Here is a 19,197-nt window from a genome sequence, read left to right as displayed (position 1 = left end):
TTCCTGTACATTCAGGGTCTAATCACTGACAACAATTGCCGTAATTTGCATGGTCATTTTCCAGGAGCCCCCCTCCATGGATCTTCCCTCCTATAACAGCCATGATGAGAGGGGCAAGTCAACCAATGAGAAGTTCCTTCCCAGAGCAGAGGTGGTCAGGTCCAAACTCATCCAGAGCTTCTACCTGCTGGACCAGTTACAGGAGGAGCAGAGAGGAAGCCCCAAATACTGCACCAATGATGTTTTAGGTAGCCCACAGTAATGACATAGCTTCCTATTTGGTCTGAATGAAACCGGCCTGAGTTGTTTTGAGAATAGAGGTGTTTGTCTGTGAAGAGATTTGTAGAAGTATGTTTACTTCAGATGATTACACACTTTGGTCCTGCTTGGCCTACACTTTACAATACAGGAATACTGTGATTCTATCGTGTGTATTTGTTTTTAAGAAGGCATTGCTAAATAACAAGGATGCTTATCTCGTGTCTGTCTGTCTGTCTGCCTGTCTGTCTGCCTGTCTGTGTGTGTGTGTTTGACAGACGAGGAGAACTACACCAGCCTGATGGGGAAGGACACACACCAGCTAGTGCGTTTCGAGATCTCCCCCCAGAGGGGCAGCACCATCACCATGGACCTCCGTCGCCAGGGACGACTGGAGAACCTCCATGCCAACTATCCGCCCTTGAACATGTTTGCCCACTGGATTCTAGAGAGTATCCTTACACCCAGTCCTGAATGGAAAACCAAAGCCTTGGGTTTTAGTTGTACCTGTAACTGCAATGACGTAAAGTAATTAACCATATAGATGCAAGCCATTTCAAAACAAACCCTAAACAAACTACCTATATATATTTTTTTTTTTGGGGGCTCAAGAGTTTTTCAATGTTTTTCATGATTATTCATAGGAACATTACAAGTGAACAAGTGTTGTCTCAGGAAATAGCTTTGTACATATTCCTTTCAAGTGTACTGTTTACTTGACAGAATTCTCCAGGTAAAATATTTATGAATATCATTGTCATCCTCATCATTCTGAACACCATTGTCTTGGAGATACAAGCAGGTAAAAAATATCAAAGTCTCTCATCCTATCAAGTCAATGTCAAATAAATCATTAACACTTGTAATGCATTTCATCCCCATATTTCCACAGCCGGGGTCTATGAGCATTGACTGGAATTTTCAATATGACATAAGATGTTTCACTACATAGATTGAATTCCTACTATATTTAGAAGTGCACGGTCCGATTCTGTTAGTGCTCCAGTCCCCCCTGTCATAGTTAGCAACAGAGGACATGGAAAGCATGTTATTTCCCGTATAAATGGTTATGTGTTCAATGTCAGTAACCTAATTTATGTTCCTCTAACTCCCCTGAATACCACTGTCATTCCAGTGATAACTCTGTCAGCAGATAGCCGTTAGCTCGACCAGTACTATTAGTTCCTATGTGAATTCCACAAATGGATACCCCCCTCGGTTTTCAAATCAATTAGAGGGCTTGGGCTGTTGCACATTAACGTCACGTCAAAGATGAACCTTCTTGATTTCTGGGTGCATGACACACACCCTGATATTCTGTTTCTCACAAAGACCTGGCTCAGTGGTTCGATTATGAATAAGGACATTGGAATTGGGGATTACAACATCTTCAGGTGTGATATCCTGAAAAAAAGAGTGAGGGGTGGCTATACATGTGAAATCAATGCATGTTCTCTAAGTGTCACTATCCACAAAAAGTGTGAGTGTTTGCTTATAGATGTGGCTTTATGCCAAAATACTAACTTGTTTGTAGCAGGGATTTAATGCCCTCCTGCTGCATTGGCGGATGCTGTTGGTACTATTTCCCAGTATTTATAACATTTTATGTCATCTGAATTAGTTATGTTAGAAGATTTGAACCTGGATTGGCTTAACATGGCCTCTGATCATTTGAAGAATATTTGTCTGGGCTATAACCTGACTCAACTAATCTCCCCAAACCTACAGTGATTCATGTAAGAAACCCAGCAAAGTCCTCGCTGATTAATCTAATTTTGACAAATAGCTCCCACAAGTACTCATCAAGTAAGGTTTTGCTAATGACATCAGTGATCATTGCACGTATTAGAGATACGAAACAAAACACTGTGATCTTCATATAATTATGAAGATGAATTTAAAAAAGATAACTCCCCGAGTATCTCTTCAAGATACTACTGTATGTTTTGCTCCGAGCTTTCCTCTGTCGGCCGCATGCCTGACCCTAAACTGGCTCTATAACTTTTTTCATCCATTTTTATACTGTGTCTCTGGCAGACAAAATGACTCGGTAGCTGATTGGCAGTGTTTCAGGCAATTGAGAAATAGATACACTTCCTTAATTGAGAAAGCTAAATCAAGCTACTTTCTAAGTTCTATCTCAGACTCTGCTGGTGAGCCGTAGAATTTTGGGAAAACATTTAATGCACTGAAACGTGGAAATTCCTCTCCTTCCCCAAATCGTGTCAGACTGGCATTACTGAGAAAAATGAGTAAAGCGATGCTTTTATCTCGGCAGGCTTTTTATTTGGAAGAAATGGTGGTTTAACTGACCCTGGTCAGTTAGTCGACCGCTCTTCCCTCTCCCAATCTCCAGTTGGCTCAATGAAAGATCAGTCAACTTCTACTGAATCTTTGTTTTAATTTCAAGAACTTTCTACTGAGATGTGCTTGACACCTTGCTTAAGATTAATGTTTTTTTTTATCCACTGGGGCTGATTTGCTCAATCTTTTCTTACTGCATCTTTCTGCTACTCTGATTGCGGAATCATTGAAATATTTCGTTGTCTTGGGTGCTATTCCTAGGGTTTGGAAGGCTGCCCATGCGCACCATCACAAAGGTGGTAACCCCTCCGACATTAATAACTATCACCCAATCTCTAAACTATTTTGCCTGGCAATAAAAAATTTACAAATGTAATCAACACTGAGCTTAGATCTTTCTTAGCTTCAAAATGTATTCTAAGGTTTGCAAATTATTCATCTTTGCTTTAGCCAACTCATTGACTGTTGTTGGCTGGACAACAAGCAGACCTGGCAACCTGACTATTCTTTCTGCCCAAGAGGTGTTTGACAACATGGACCCCAAGCTGGAGATTGTGAAACTGGTTCTGGAAATGTTGGACTGGAGCATCCTGGCCATCTTCTTCCTGGAGATCGTATTGAAGTGGTTGGACAACTTCTGGAACTTCTGGAAAAGCACCTGGAACATCTTTGATTTTGCTGTCACCATGCTGGTAAGAGTCAAACCAGCAAAGAATTGAATAATGTCTTGTCTCCATGTGAATGTACTGTAGATGTGATGTAGATAGATGCACATAAATAAATGCATACCTATACATAGAGGCCTATGCATTATGTAGATATACACATACAGTGCCTTCAGAAGGAATTCAAACCCCTTGACATTTTCCACATTTTGTTGTGTTACAGTCTGAATTAAAAATAGATTCAATTGAGATTTTGTGCCTACGCACAATACCCCATCATGTCAAAGTGGAATTATGTTTGTAGACATTTTTACAAATGCATAAAAAATGAAAAGTTGAAATGTCTTGGGTCAATAAGTATTAAAATCCCTTTGCCTTGCAAACTCCCTAGAAAGGCAGGAACCTAGGAAGGAACCTAGAGAGGAACCATGCTCTGAGGGGTGGCCAGTCCTCTTATGGCTGTGCCGGGTGGAGATAACAGTACATGACCAAGATGTTCAAACATTCATAGATGACCAGCGGGGTCACAGTGGTTGTAGAGGGTGCAACAGGTCAGCATCTCAGGAGTAAATGCCATTTGGCTTTTCATAGCTGATCATTCAGAGTTAGAGAGAGCAGGTGCACTAGAGAGAAAGTCGAAAACAGCAGGTCCGGAACAAGGTAGCAACCCAGACAGGAAGATCACGTCAGAGACTCAACCTACTCAAGTGACGCACTCCTCATAGGGATGTAATTGCACCAGTAAGCCAGTGACAGCAAGGGTGGTTCTTCTCTCCAGTGCCTTTCTGTTCACCTTCACACCCCTGGGCCAGCCTACACTCAATCATAGGACCTACTGAAGAGATTAGTTTTCAATAAAGACTTAAAGGTCGAGACAGAGTCTGCCTGGCCTGCACCCTATCCTGCCGCCTGGCCTGCACCCTATCCTGCCGCCTGGCCTGCACCCTATCCTGCCGCCTGGCCTGCACCCTATCCTGCCGCCTGGCCTGCACCCTATCTCATTGTGGAGCTAGAGGAGTTAGAAACCATACTAAGTTGCATGGACTCACTGTGTGTAATAGTGTTTAACATGATGTTGGAATGAACCCCTCATCCCCATACCCCACACATATAACGATCTGTAAGGTCCCTCAGTCGAGATGTGAATTCTAAACACAGATTCAACCACAAACCTCAGGAAGGTTTTCCAATGGGGCGGCAGCATAGCCTAGTGGTTAGAGCGTTGGACTAGTAACCGGAAGGATGCGAGTTCAAACCCCCGAGCTGACAAGGTACAAATCTGTCGTTCTGCCCCTGAACAGGCAGTTAACCCACTGTTCCCAGGCCGTCATTGAAAATAAGGATGTGTTCTTAACTGACTTGCCTGGTTAAATAAAGGTAAAATTAAAATTAAAATGATGAATCAAAGATCAGGGAGGTTTTCCATTGACGAATCAAAGATCAGGAAGGTTTTAAATGCTTCGCAAAGAAGGGGACCTATTGGTTAAAATAAAGAAAGCAGACGTTGCATATCGTTTTGAGCATGTTGAAGTTATGGTTTATCAATATACCCAGTAAGTACAAAGATACAGGCGTCCTTCCTAACTCAGTTGCCAGAGATGAAGGAAACCGCTCTGGGATTTTACAATGAGACCAATGGTGACTTTAAAACAGTAAAAGAGTTTAATGACTGTGATAGTAGAAAACTGAGGATGGATCAACAACATTGTAGTTAATCCACAATACTAACCTATTTGACAGAGTGAAAAGAAGGAAGCCTGTACAGAATACAAATATTCAGAAACATCCTGTTTGCAACAAGGCACTAAAGTAATACTGCAAAAATTGTGGCAAAGAAATTAACTTTTTGTCCTGAATACAAAGCATTATGTTTGGGGCAAATCCAATATAACACATTACTGTGGACCACTCTCCATATTTTCAAGCATAGTGGTGGCTGAATCATGTTATGGGTATGCTTGTAATCGTTAAGGACTGGGGAGTTTTTCAGAATAAAAAATAAAGCCGAATGGAGCTAAGCACAGGCAAAATCCTAGAGGAACACCTGGTTCAGTCTGCTTTCCACCAGACACGGGGAGATTAATTAATCTTTCAACAAGACAATAACCTAAAACACAAGGCCAAATCTACACTGGAGTTGCAGTGAAAGTTCCTGCGTGGCCAAGTTACAGTTTTGACTTAAAATTGTCTTGAAAATCTATGGCAAGACTTGAAAATGGCTGTCTAGCAATGATCAACAACCAACTTGACCTAGTTTATATAATTTTATATTGTACAATCCAGGCATGCAAAGCTCTTAGAGACTTACCCAGAAAGACTAATTGCTGCTAAAGGCGATTCTATGTATTGACTCAGGTGTGGATACTTACGTAAATTATATATTTCTGTATTTCATTCTAGATAAATGTGCAACAATTTCTAAAAACGTGTTTTCACTTTGTCATGATGGGGTATTTTGTGTAGATAGGTGAGAGAAAAAATTAGATATTTAATCAATTTTGAATTCAGGCATTCAGGAATTCAACAAATGGAATCCGTGAATGGATGTGAATTCTTTCTGAAGGCACTGTACATACAAGTCCAAATCTCAGTTACAGTACTCAGGTTACCTCTCTCCTCCCCCAGTCTGTTATACCAGAGATCGTGAAGGTCTTCAAAGGGGTGGACACTGACGACCTGGAGATTGTGGCACTCCTAAAGAAGTTCCGTATCCTCCGCTCCCTGAAAATTATCTCCAAATTCAGGCAGATCCGCCTTATCGTGTTGGCCATCTCCAAAGCTTTCAAGGTAGGGAACCAACCATAGAAATACAGTATAATTGTTTATTCTATGTCTATGGATCCAACAGTTTTACACTCCCACTGCATTGGTGTCAGCATTTATTGTCCAGTTAGAGACTGAGTGATACAGACTTTGGGAGTAGGACAAACATGAATGACACATTTTGCAAAGGTGCGTGTGCACGAAAAGGACTCAACCTTGCGCGCCAGTTTTCTCGCAAAGGTTGGCATTGATCAATTGGAACGTGACAGGAAAGTGTGAGTATCTCCACGTACAGCTCAGCTCATGCATACTCTCAACTTCTAGTGGTTGATCAATTGTATTGCAAGCAAAAATTGTTATTTTGTGGGAAATGTGAGGCACAGGAAATATAAAAAATAGTAGACTAATAAAAACATTAAAAGGTAGGCCTAATGATAAAACATGCATTTGCTGTAAGTACATCGCATAGCAGCAATTAGCCTAATATGTTTCTTTTACTTGTATTATATAGGCCCTAAATCATAATCGTATTGCAGGACATCTCTCCTTTCTGACATGACTGGTTTATTTCCTCTACACAACAAATGACGCTAACATTTATCCATCTCTCAATCAATAGCCTGAGTATGCTCGAAAGTAATTAGTAGCCTACTTAAAATAGTTGTGTGATAAGAGAGCGACATCATGGCCTGTAATCTCAGAGTTTATCCCAAGGCTGGATATTATACCAAGGCTGGATATTATACCAAGGCTGTATAATTTATTTTGAAATGGTTCAAAATGGCAATCAATCCTCCAGAATGCGCGGCCAGTATTTGGCACTCGCTATAGATGGCATGCATTTTTGGTTTGAAAAAGTCACTGCAAAGGATTTAAACACTCTGCTCATGGCCCAGTTCCAGCATGTCCAAATTGTACAGCAAATGAGAGTGTTTTTGTCAACACAAAAGGTGAATGGATGACGTTTTTCAGGCGGGTATGTGTCTGATTTATCAATGAAAACATGCGTATATGTTGTGTGTGACAGTTTGATGAATCCCAATAATTTGTTGTGCACTTAAATCATAGAATCTCCACGTACGCCAGATTTTAGTGAGACATTTACACTGGTTTGTAAATGAGGCCCCAGGCAGGTAACATGGTCAACTTCTAGACATACTATTATCACATATGACTGCCAAGCACTTCTGGATATCAGATTGACATTTACTAACCTCGATTTCAACTTCAAATACGACTTCAACTCAGACTCAGCTGTTCCACTGCTCATACTGGACCATATTTCTTTGTTCCATGGGCTACCAAAACGCTGCGGGTGTAAACGCAGGAGACGAGGTGGAGTCCTGGGGAAATTGAGGCAAAGAGAGAACTGAAAGGCGTTCCGGTCTGTTCTATTGGCAAATTTCTAGGCACTCGAGAATAAAATGGATGAGCTTCGTTCCAGAGTCTCCTATTATAGAGACTTGAAGAAGCTGCAATATTATATGTCTTACTGAAATATCACATTTACATAAGTATTCAGACCCTTTATTCAGTACTTTGTTGAAGCACCTTTTGGCAGTGATTACAATCTTCTTGGGTATGACGCTACAAGTGTGGCACTGTATTTGGGGAGTTTCTCCCATTCTTCTCTGCAGATCCTCTCAAGCTCTGTCAGATTGGATGGGGAGCGTCACTGCTCAGCTATTTTCAGGGATGTTCAATCTGGTTCAAGTCCGGGCTCTGGCTGGGACACTCAATGACTTTCAGAGAATTGTCCCTAAAGCCACTCCTGCATTGTCTTGGCTGTGTCCTTAGGGTCGTTGTCCTGTTGGAAGGTGAACCTTCGCCGAGGTCCTGAGTGCTCTGGAGCAGGTTTTCATCAAGGATATCTCTGTACTTTGCTCCATTCAACTTTCCCTCGATCCTGACTAGTCTCCCAGTCCCTGCCACTAAAAAACATCCCCCACCGTAGGGATGGTACCAGGTTTCCTCCAGACGTGACGCTAGGCATTCAGGCCAAAGAGTTCAATCTTGTTTCTCATGGTCTGAGAGTTCTTCAAGTACCTTTTGGAAAACTCCAAGCGGGATATCATGTCCCTTTTACTGAGGAGTGGTTTCTGTCTGGCCACTCTACCATAAATGCCTCATTGGTGGAATGCTGCAGAGATGGTTGTCCCTCTGAAAGTTTCTCCCATCTCCACAGAGGAACTCTAGAGCTCTGTTAGAGTGACCATCGGGTTCTTGGTCACCTCCCTGACCAAGGCCCTTCTCCCCCGATTGCTCAGTTTGACCAGCCGGCCAACTCTAAGAAGAGTCTTGGAGGTTCCAAACTTCTTTCATTGAAGAATGATGGAGGCCACTGTGCCCTTGGGGATCTTCAATGCTACAGAAATGTTTTGGTACCCTTCCGCAGAGATGTGTCTCGACACAATCCCATGTCATGGAGCTCTACGTACAATTCCTTCGACCTCATGGCTTGGTTTTTGCTCTGACATGCACTGTCAACTGTGGGACCTTGTATAGACAGGTGTGTGCCTTTCCAAATTAATTGATGACAGGTGGACTCCAATCAAGTTGTAGTAACATCTCAAGGATGATCAATGGAAACAGGATGCACCTGAGCTCAATTGAGTCTCGTAGCAAAGGATCTGAATACTTATTTAAATAAGGTATCTGTTTTTTATTTGTAATACATTTGCAAAAAAAATCTAAAAACCCATTTTTGCTTTGTCATTATGAGGTATTGTGTGTAGATTGATGAGCAATAAAATTAATTTAATCAATTTTAGAATAAGAATGTAACATAACAAAATGTGGAAAAAGTCAAGGGGTTTGAATACTTTCCGAATGCACTGCACATACCATATACACACTCTATAACTAGTGCACTGAGAGTCGGGAAGCAAGTTCATGGAGTGAGTGTTTCAATAAATAAACGCAACTAAATACAAAACAAGAAACACAAACAAGGCACCGACATGACACTGGAACAGAAACAATAATGCCCGGGGAAGGAAGCAAACGGAGTGACATATGTAGGGAAGGTAATCAGGGAAGTGATGTGGAGTCCAGGTGCACGTAATGATGGTGACAGGTGTGAGCCATAACGAGCAGCCTGGTGACCTAAAGGCTGGAGAGGGAGCACACACTACACTGTCTCTCCCACACATTCACATACACACGGATACCGACACAACACAAACATACACGCATACTCACACACTCTTTATTTTACTCATATTATTATCTATCCGGATGCCTAGTCGCTTTACCCTGCCTTTATGTACATACACTATATATACAAAATGTGGACACCCCTTGAAATGAGTGAATTTGGCTATTTCATTCACACTCGTTGCTAACAAGAGTATAAAATCGAGCACACAACCATGCAATTTCCATAGACAATCATTGGCAGTAGAATGGCCTCACTGAAAAGCTCAGTGACTTTAAACGTGGCACCATCATAGGATGCCACCTTTCCAACAAGTCAGTTCGTCAAATTTCTTCCCTGCCAGAGATGTCCCGGTCAACTGTAAGTGCTGTTATTGTGAAGTGGAAACGTCTAGGAGCAACAACGGCTCAGCAGCAAAGTGGTAGGCCACACAAGCTCACAGAACAGAACCCCCGAGTGCTGAAGCACGTAACGCGTAAAACTTGTCTGTCCTCGGTTGCAACACTCACTACCAAGATCCAAACTGCCTCTGGAAGCAATGTCAGCACAAGAACTGTTTGTCGGGAGCTTCATGAAATGGGTTTCCATGGCCGAGTAGCTCAATGCCAAGTGTCGGCTGGAGTGGCATAAAGCTTGCCGCCATTGGACTCTGGAGCAGTGGAAATGCGTTCTGTGGAGTGATTAATCACGCTTCACCATCTGGCAGTTAGACAGACGAATCTGTGTTTGGCAGATGCCAGGAGATCGCTACCTGCCCTAATGCAATAGTGCCAACTATACAGTTTGGTGGTGGTGGAGTAATAGTCTGGGGCTGTTTTTCATGGTTCGGGCCATGCCCCTTAGTTCCACTGAAGGGAATCTTAACACTACAGTATACAATGACGTTATAGACAATTCTGTACTCCTAACTTTGTGTCAACAGTTTGGGGAAAGCCCTTTCCTGTTTCAGCGTGGCAATGCCCTGTATACGAAGCAAGGTCCATACAGAAATGGTTTGTCGAGATCGGTGGGGAAGAACTTGACTGGCCTGCACAGAGCCCTGACCTCAACCCCATCGAACACCTTTGGGATGAATTAGAACACCGACTGTGAGCCAGGCCTAATCGCCCAACATCAGTGCCCGACCTCACTAATGCTCTTGTGGCTGAATGGAAGCAAGTCCCTGTAGCAATGTTCCAACATCTAGTGGAAAGCCTTCCCAGAATAGTGGAGGCTGTTATAGCAGCAAAGGGGGGACCAACTACATATTAATGCCCATGATTTTGGAGTGAGATGTTTGACGAGCAGGTGTCCACATACTTTTGGTCATGCAGTGTATTTACCTCAAATACACATTAATCTGGTACTGGTACTCCCTGTATATAGCGCCATTCTTGTGTATTTTATTCCTCGTGTTAGTTACTATTTTATTTTGTATTATTATTTTTAAAGGTTTGTAAGCAAGCATTTCACTGTAAAGTCTATACCAGTTGTATTCGGCGAATGTAATACATATGATTTGATTAGTAATACCTGTATACATGTGTGGTCCTTTTGTGACCTCATGGAACATAGAAATGGTCCCACTGCTATGAAGAGCCTCTATTCTATTCTATTCTATTCTATTCTACTGAAGGATGACAAAATATCTCTGTGTGTTTACAGGCTATGACCTTCATATTCTTACTGCTGCTGGTGTTTGCTTATATCTTCGCTGTGGTTGGAGTCATCCTGTTCGAGAGTTACACTCGCTCCAACATCGAGGGCCTGGTCTACAATATGAACTTTAAGTGTGTGACATTTGCTCTTACTATGAAAGCTAGGTTTCTTTGGAAGTATTTAACAGTAGTATTTCTCTCATTCTCAGTTATGATAAGATAATATTAATGTGAACAGTGGTCATTGAGAAACATCACATTTTCCTAAATCTCACACATTTTAAGAGGGCTTCAAGAGTAGAATGCAAACACTTGATATTACACTACAGATAAGGTTAGAGTCCAACCAGTCAGAATCCATTTCCGTTCAGGAACTAAACCTACAGCCATGTTACATCTTTGAAGATTTTTGACACGTTTTCATGAATCTTCATCACCCCCCAGAGATATCTACAACTCCTTCATCACCCTCTTCATCCTCTTCACCATGGATCACTGGTATGCTCTGCTCGCCGACACCCGCAAAGTTCCAGAACTGGACAAAGCCATATGTGGCCTATACATCATCCTCTGGCTCCTCATAGGCTCCTTCGTATTCCGCAATATCTTTGTGGGTATTATGGGTAGGTACTTCCCCGTAATTCTTTGATAAAACGCATCCATTTAGCTATTTCATTTTCTTTTTTCATATTCTCAGACTTGACTGTTTGTGGGTCTTTTATCTTTTATCTAGATATTTCACATTAAAATGGAAATTAAAAAAGTTCTCTAACTTTGAAGGCCAGCTGGATATAAAATGGTTTTATATCATACTGTTCCAATGTCCATACTACTTGCATAAATACTACTGGGCATGCAGTCTAAGTGGTATGCTAATGTGATAATGCTCAGATTTTTTACCTAATTGTCTGTTTCCTTTTTGTCCGTCCAGTGAATAACTTCCAGGCCATTCGGAGTGACCTCTCTAAAGAGGTACAGCAGATTGAGATCCAGGCCAAAGCTGATCTCTTTAAAGCTGAGATCATAAACAGGTGAGTGTGGAGATGTTCTATTGGATTCTTCAGACCGGTGTGATTGGCTAATAAGATGTAGTGTTACAGTAAAGAAATGAAACAGTATTATCTTTTTCAAGATAGAATGTCTTTGATGTTCACCATTACTTTCTGGGCTAATATGTGAGAAACTAACCAATATATTACCTTTGTTTAGATCAAATATGTTGTCATTGAAATGTCTTTTGACAAATACCGTGAAAAATGTGTTTTTCTTTTCTTTTTGTAGGAGGATAAGTCATTCGAAATTTGCCGGGTAAGGCAGTTTCTTATAACCGTTAATGTACGTTCTCGTCCCTGTCATATCGTAAAATGTATAAAACAATTTGATGTCAACACAATTTAATTAGTTTCATTTAAATTCACAATTGAAAAAAGTTCAGGTTAGGTCTAATATATTCAAATATACATTTAGGCTGAGCAAAGTGGCAGAGGATGGTGAAGAGTCATTTTCCACTGAGGATCTACTACAGTTTACAAGATCTAATATTCCAGAAAAAGGTGGGTGGCTGTTGAAAGATGCGGACCAAGGTGCAGCGTACATATTACTTTATTAAAGAATGACGCCAACAAAAACAAAAAAATAAACCATACAAAACAAACTGTGCTGCTAAAGGCACTAGTGCCCGCAAACAAAGACAACTTGCCACAAACACAGGTGGGAAAAGGGGTACCTAAGTATTGTTCCCAATCAGAGACAACGATAGACAGCTGTCCCTGATTGAGAACCATACCTGGCCAAAACATAGAAATAGAAAACACAAAACAGAGTGCCCACCCCAACTCACGCCCTGACCAAACCAAAATAGAGACATAAAAAGGATCTCTAAGGTCAGGGCGTGACAGTGGGTTATTTTCAAACCTAACCACCATTGGGACACCGTAATAAACTCATCATACTTTGAATAGGGACCATTTCTTTGCGATCCTGCAATGAGACAAAAGAGCAATTTATTTTGTCACAGAACAAAGAACATTCTAAGAACCCTACGTTTCTTAGAGCTGAGAGGTTAGAGGTTGTCCTATGGTTATTTTGCATACAACCTCCCCACAGCGTTTTGTGAATGGTGCAGGATAGTTGCTTGGCTTTGGAACATCCTCAGCACATTTAAGGAACTTGACAAAAAAACTTTATTTCATTACTTTAACAGAACGATTCCTAAAAGTTAACACATGGTTACATTTAATTACATTTTGATAATATTTGAAGAACGTTCTCTAAATGGTTTGACATTGGGAATGTTCTCAAATTGTTCAGACAATGTTAAGAAACAACGGTCTTCTGTGGGAATTTCAGTACAGAACATTCTGCACAAGTTCCCATGTGGTTCTATTTAATGCAATATTTTGACTAGATTCTGGGAACATTCTCAAAAACGGTGTAACTTAAGCAATTTTCTCAGAACCTTCCGAGAATGTATGGTTCTCTTTTATGTCCGTTCTTGGTAATATTCTGGGAATGTTGTAAACAAAAATGGAATTCTAAATGTTACGAAAAACATTACCATCAATAAGCTCTAAATTCTGTTCTCAGAACATGAAGAAAACTTTCCAGACAAAATACAGAAACTTAAGTAACTTTCAGAGAACACTCTAAGAATGTTATTTACATATACATTACATTCTCAGCATCAACAAAACTCTCTAATCCTCCAGCTTGTTAAGTGTGTGCAAGATCACACCTACTGTGATTGTTGGCAAACTTTCAATAATAACTTAACAAAACTTTCATAACATTTAGAGAATGTTCTCAGAATGTTATTTAATTACCTTCAAATAAACTATAATTTCCATTCTCAGAGAGTTAATAAAACCTCCCAGAAACTCGAGTGAAATGTTCTCAGAATCTCCCTGCAACCAAAAAAATAAATGTTCCCATAACAGTTTGGAATATTTGGTTTTGTTCTAAGAATATATATTTTTTAACTTTCAGTTTTACCCGTCAGAAAACTTAGGGCTCTGTTCCTGGAAACCAATCTGAAACCAAAAACACACATTCCCACAACTTCCAAGGAACCAAATTTGTGTCAAAATGTTGGTGATACCCAATAAATCATAGGGAGTACATTTGGAGTGTTTGATGATATTTGGTACAGTACATCAATTCTGTTAAGAATTACAGTGAACATACCAACATGCCCTGGACACTGAGATCTCATTACTATGATGCACTCTAAAAGAGTAGTCTGGGCCATCATAAAGGCACCAAACTTAAAACAAACTGAAACAGAGAGGGTATCCCTGGACTCGTTTTCTGCTGCAAACTGTTTCATGCCCTAATGAACTCGTATTACCCCTCTCTGTTAGACTGGGAGTCTTACGTGGAGGAGAATATGAAGGTGATGCAGGAGCAGGAGGAGGACGAGAAAGTCACCTGGCCCCGGGATTCCCTTTTCAGGTACTTTGAGCTGCTGGAGGTTCTCCAGCACAACCTGGACGAGAGGAAGAGGCTGCAGAACTTAGCAGGTAAGGAATCACACGGAGGAGGAGCAGGAGGAGGAGTAGTAGTAGTAGTAGTAGTAGTAGTAGTCGTCGTCGTCCCCTCCAGGACTGTATTTAGATGGCGAAGAGACTAAAAGGTTTTGCAAGGGGGTGGGGCCCCCCCAACCAAATCTCTCATAGGGCCCCCAAAAGGATAGAGGTGGCACTGAGTGCTGATGAAGGAGATTGTGGTGGATTAATTTCTGATTTACCAAATGAGGAGAGAGAGACAAACTTCACACACCAGTCAGAGTTATACTTAAACTACATCTTTAATAATAATTAAGCTTTGCAATAGCATTTGACTTTCAACAATTCACTATTTCTAATGAACCATTGAGAGTGGCTACAGAAAATTACAAATATCTTTTATAGCCCAGATACACCCCTCTCAACCTTCATGACGAACCACAGATCTTAGGAACTCTTCACAAAGTGACTTTATAATTGACAAAGGAGTATCCCTTAGCCAGATAACATTCACTATAAGTTATCGCTCAGTTTGGTCCATACGACAAGGTTCTAATCTCATTCCTGGTACTTCATAGTACAAAAACACCAACTCATCCAATGGCATATATCAATTGTCAACTCTAGATACTCCCATCTCTAGTAAACCCCCTCTTGACCCCACTCCTGGACAAGCTCACTGAGGGGAGTGAGCCTCTAGGTCATACACTATCCCAGGATAGATCAGAGAGGACATACAATGTTTCCAGACGCTGCCATACATCTCCCCCCAATGGGAAAAGGAGGGAGTGACTGGTGCACAGACATTGTGGAGACAAGTAATTGGTTCCCCATTAATCACGCCATCCCTTCACATGGTTTAAGAATAGGTAAAGACACATTCACATATGAAGACAATGTTCCATTCTGTCCTCTTCCCTTTCTGATATTCTGCATAGCACCAGGGACATGCCTGACCTCTCCCCTCTCTGGGCCCCAAGTGACTGAGACCCAGCTGAGGGAAAAGTGCAACTGCCAACACTATTGTCCAAAGGGATACATTCTAATGACAAGTATCTCACATGAGCATATTATGCAAATAAAACATCTTAATTATCTATGTTACCCAACTAATTCTGATTCATCCGCCACAAGATGAGAAAGGGATAGGAAACCACTTGAGACTATGCACTTGGCAATAGTCTTGGTAGCCGAGACTAGTAGAAATGAGTCTGAACTATTGGAACAACAACAACACTTCTGAATAGGTTTCATGTGTTTTTGCCAGATGCCTTAATCATGTAATAAGTATGCCTCATTTTAGAACCTCATTGTAAAGTACATAATAGACACAGTAGACCTACAGGATGTTTGAGTCAAAAATGTTTTCTCTCTCTCTGTCTCTCTCGCTCTGTCCCTCTCCCTACTCTCTCTGTCTTCTCTGACACAGTTCAGGCGTTGCTAAACCTGCACGACTCATAGGACCCCACATCGACATCTATTCAGAAGAGCCACCATATTTTGAAGAAAATAAAACATGTTTTTTTTTTCTTCCCAGTATTGTCAGTGTCCATATTCAATTAGTCATCTAGTTCACCCTTGAGAACTAAAGCTGATGTGGAGGGCAGAGAGAGCCAACGATAGCCTGGTTAAACCATACTGAATGCTGCGCACACTGTTGTTTTACTTCACCTCAGTTTGGATGCCAGGCTAAGGCAATGAGGTCAAATATATTTATTCCTAGTAGTAGTCAACTTGAATGGTCTCACAGTTCCACCCAATATGTAATAGGGGGCACTCTTACACAGTGTCACTGTGCCCCCTGGGAGGTCATGGACCGTGTCCACCACAGTTCTCCTTAAGATTATTCCCTGCCATCTTAGATTGATATGTGACATCCTAGACAGATCAAGGTTGCATTGGTACTGTCCTATGCAATAGCTGGTGAACAATAACATTGGGGTTTTATTTAAATAAAAGAAGGCTACATGAAGTTCTCAGCGCAGAGGCTATTCTCAAAGTAGTCAAGAAATGGCTGCCAGACCTTAGAAAACTTTTGAGAGGAGCCACGGGTGGAATATTTTACCTTCTCAAGTTTGAGATGGGCCATAACATCACTAACCCAGTTTAAGATGGGCCATAACGTCCCGTTTCCACTTAAAAAAGGAATAAGTGGGCGGGCCAGACGGGACAATAAGGCTATGGCCTCTGCTTGGGTAATGCAGAAACTAATTCCTTCGGGAGCGCCTCAATAATAGGGACAAAAGGGAGTTGGGGCAATTTTCTTATTGCATATATATGAGAAAGTCTCAAAGATAGAGGACCAGAATGGACCTGGTGTCGGGCATGACCAGTACATGTGATACAGAGTGGCGGTTGGCTGATGGCATCTAGAGTAGGTTGAGTCTATTTCTGTTTACAATCTGGCAGGTCTACTCCTGCAAAAGTGTAGGCAATGAAATACTTGAAAACTTTAGTAAATCATGTCTAATGCAGATAGAGGATGAGTGTATCCTGTCAATTGCAGAATGCCAGGTGATATCGGAGATCTCGATTCCAAACTCTTCCTCCCATGAACGATTTACGTTCCCTACATAGGTGAAAGTATTGGGGGCTACCGTGAAAGGAAATTAATCAAAAGATACACAGATTATACGAAACAAGAACACCTGACTTCAGCCTTATTCAGATGGGATTTTTTTTTTACTGGGGGAGCTCGGTTAATGTAAATGTGTAAGAGCACAAATCACCACATCCGTCATTTTAGTCCTGTCCGATTCAGTAGGTTAAATGATTTACTTGTCAGGAAGGTCATTATATCATCCCTAAAAGCCTACTGTTTTTCGGCAAACGCTTTCGACAAGTTGTAGTAGTGTCAATGCCCCGACAAATTGTGGCTGATCATTCGGTAACCTACGGCGCTTATTCAATATTCTTTACTCACCAAATTATTCCCCCATTCTAGAAGCCCTAAAGCCCGTCTGAAAGGCGGGGTATTTCTTGTCGGATAGCCAGAGCCTTGGTAAGTATATCTTACCGAGGTAAAGGCAGTTTCAGGTTGGATATTCGACGGATATTCGCCTGTAGTTTTCCTCACGTCCACCAACAACAGTTAGGGACCGTCAACATAGTGACAAATAAAAAATTAAAAAATAATATTTCAATAGCTCTTTAACCATTACTCCTAACACTTTCAAAACTGGTTGTGGCTAACCCGATAGCATAGACACATTGCACACCATTTAGCTTGTCCATATACATCTATACAATCTATACCATTTTTAAAAATGTAGAATTTCAATAGCTCCTTGGTCATGTGATCTAGTGACTTCAAACAGGGTTCAGAATGTCCACTCAGTGGCCCTACATATTGCACACAGACATGGACAACAGTTTGTCCATTTTTATCTCACATGGTTTTACATGAATTTTTGAAATTTGCAATAGGTCCTTGGTCATGTCAATTACACACCTAAGAATCATGCAGTGGATATACACCTATATTGCATAACCTCTAGTCATGCATCTTCTATATTGTTGAATATTAATATTAGTTTGACAATTAGGGGGTTCAGTCCAGTGTTTACCCGTTTTAAAAATATTTATCTACAATAATTGGTAGTTCTTAGTACTTATTTTCCCTGTTATTTATTTTTCCACAGTATTTAACAGTGGTACACAATAGGAGAGAGACAGATAATATCTCAGTTCGTTGGCATGCAATACAGTCCATCTAAAACAAAACAAAGCGTAACACGTTATAAATAATATCAAATATCAATTCAGTACGACGAATGACGAATTAGCCCTCCATTGTGTTATATCATAAATTGTCTTACATGCTGTCACTGTTGTCAAAAGATTATAAACATGTTAAATAAAGTTACTAACCCAGTCAGTCTTTGAGGCACATCCAGGTTCTTTATCAGTGACAAACATGAAGCAGTTGTTAGCTTTGTTGAACTCTGAAATCATAGGCATGAACTGAACATATGGCTGTCCCACACAACTACATAAAAATAAAGTATTTACATTTACTTTGAATTAAATGTCATTACATACCAGACATTTTTAGCATATCCTCAGCCATTGCTTTTCGCAGTTGCTCCATGTGTTTTTGAAGGTTCAATATCAGTTTGGGAGAGGATGTTGGGGAAGTTCTGTGCAACTTCCTTTGCCATCTACTCCAAAAAATAAAATAGCGTTTTTGACCAAATTGTCACATAACAGCTAACCTGTATGGAAGTCTGTGTGTAGCTGGTGTATAGGAGTCAGGCGCAGGACAGCAGATATGAGTAAATAAACATATTTTACTCAACATAAAATCATTTCAATACAAAAACAGAGCCCACAATAACATACCTTCCTAAAATCACTCACAAACAAACATGGGGGATCCGAGTGTTAAATAATGAACAGGTAATTGGGGGATTGAAACCAGGTGTGTAAGACAAAGACAAAACAAATGGAAAATGAAAAGTGGATCGGCGATGGCAAGAAGGCCAGTGACGTCGACCGCCGAACGTCACCTGAACAAGGAGAGGGACCGACTTCGGTGAAGTCGTGACATAACCATTCATTATTGAAAATATAATTATCAAACCTGCATTACCAAGACCCCACAGCTGAAGGTGTCCTGCTGCACGGTGTGAGTTATTTCCCCTCCTTTCCACTTTATGTCCACGCAGTCGTCTTTTCCATGGCAGGATCTTCTCATTTTGAAGTATTCTCTTTTTTATGTAAAAATAATGGAATTATGATTAGTTATAGTCTGTCATAGTTGAAGTGTACCTATGATGAAAATTACAGGCCTCTCTCATCTTTTTAAGTGGGAGAACTTCCACAATTGTTGGCTGACTAAATACTTTTTTGCCCCACTGTATGCAGTTGAGAAATATAACACAATACACAATACAAAAGTCTATATACAG

The 19,197-nt window shown here is 40.8% G+C and overlaps 1 protein-coding gene across 1 annotated transcript; it reads left to right on the top strand.

The window, feature by feature from the left end:
* Positions 1-39: 39 nt before the first annotated feature.
* Positions 40-15,852, top strand: LOC115134537 (cation channel sperm-associated protein 2). The gene is made up of 12 exons (XM_029668631.2): positions 40-248; positions 537-710; positions 992-1,060; positions 3,082-3,254; positions 5,853-6,014; positions 10,792-10,916; positions 11,229-11,407; positions 11,716-11,815; positions 12,066-12,092; positions 12,252-12,337; positions 14,144-14,302; positions 15,717-15,852. The coding sequence occupies exons 1-12, from the start codon at positions 50-52 to the stop codon at positions 15,746-15,748; spliced, it is 1,485 nt and encodes a 494-aa protein (XP_029524491.2). The 5' UTR covers positions 40-49; the 3' UTR covers positions 15,749-15,852.
* The last annotated feature ends 3,345 nt before the right edge of the window (positions 15,853-19,197 follow it).

This window comes from Oncorhynchus nerka, linkage group LG9a (genome assembly GCF_034236695.1).
Source record: "Oncorhynchus nerka isolate Pitt River linkage group LG9a, Oner_Uvic_2.0, whole genome shotgun sequence".
NCBI lineage: Eukaryota > Metazoa > Chordata > Actinopteri > Salmoniformes > Salmonidae > Oncorhynchus > Oncorhynchus nerka.
The sequence above is the reverse complement of the archived record's forward strand: the minus strand, read 5'-3'. Positions and strand labels throughout refer to the sequence as shown.

Excerpts from the sequence above, each read along its gene's own strand:
- LOC115134537 (XM_029668631.2), top strand. The coding sequence starts at position 50 with ATGGTCATTTTCCAGGAGCCCCCCTCCATGGATCTTCCCTCCTATAAC. Across the intron at positions 6,015-10,791 it reads CCATCTCCAAAGCTTTCAAG|GCTATGACCTTCATATTCTT; the intron begins GTAGGGAACCAA and ends GTGTGTTTACAG. Across the intron at positions 11,816-12,065 it reads AAAGCTGAGATCATAAACAG|GAGGATAAGTCATTCGAAAT; the intron begins GTGAGTGTGGAG and ends TTCTTTTTGTAG.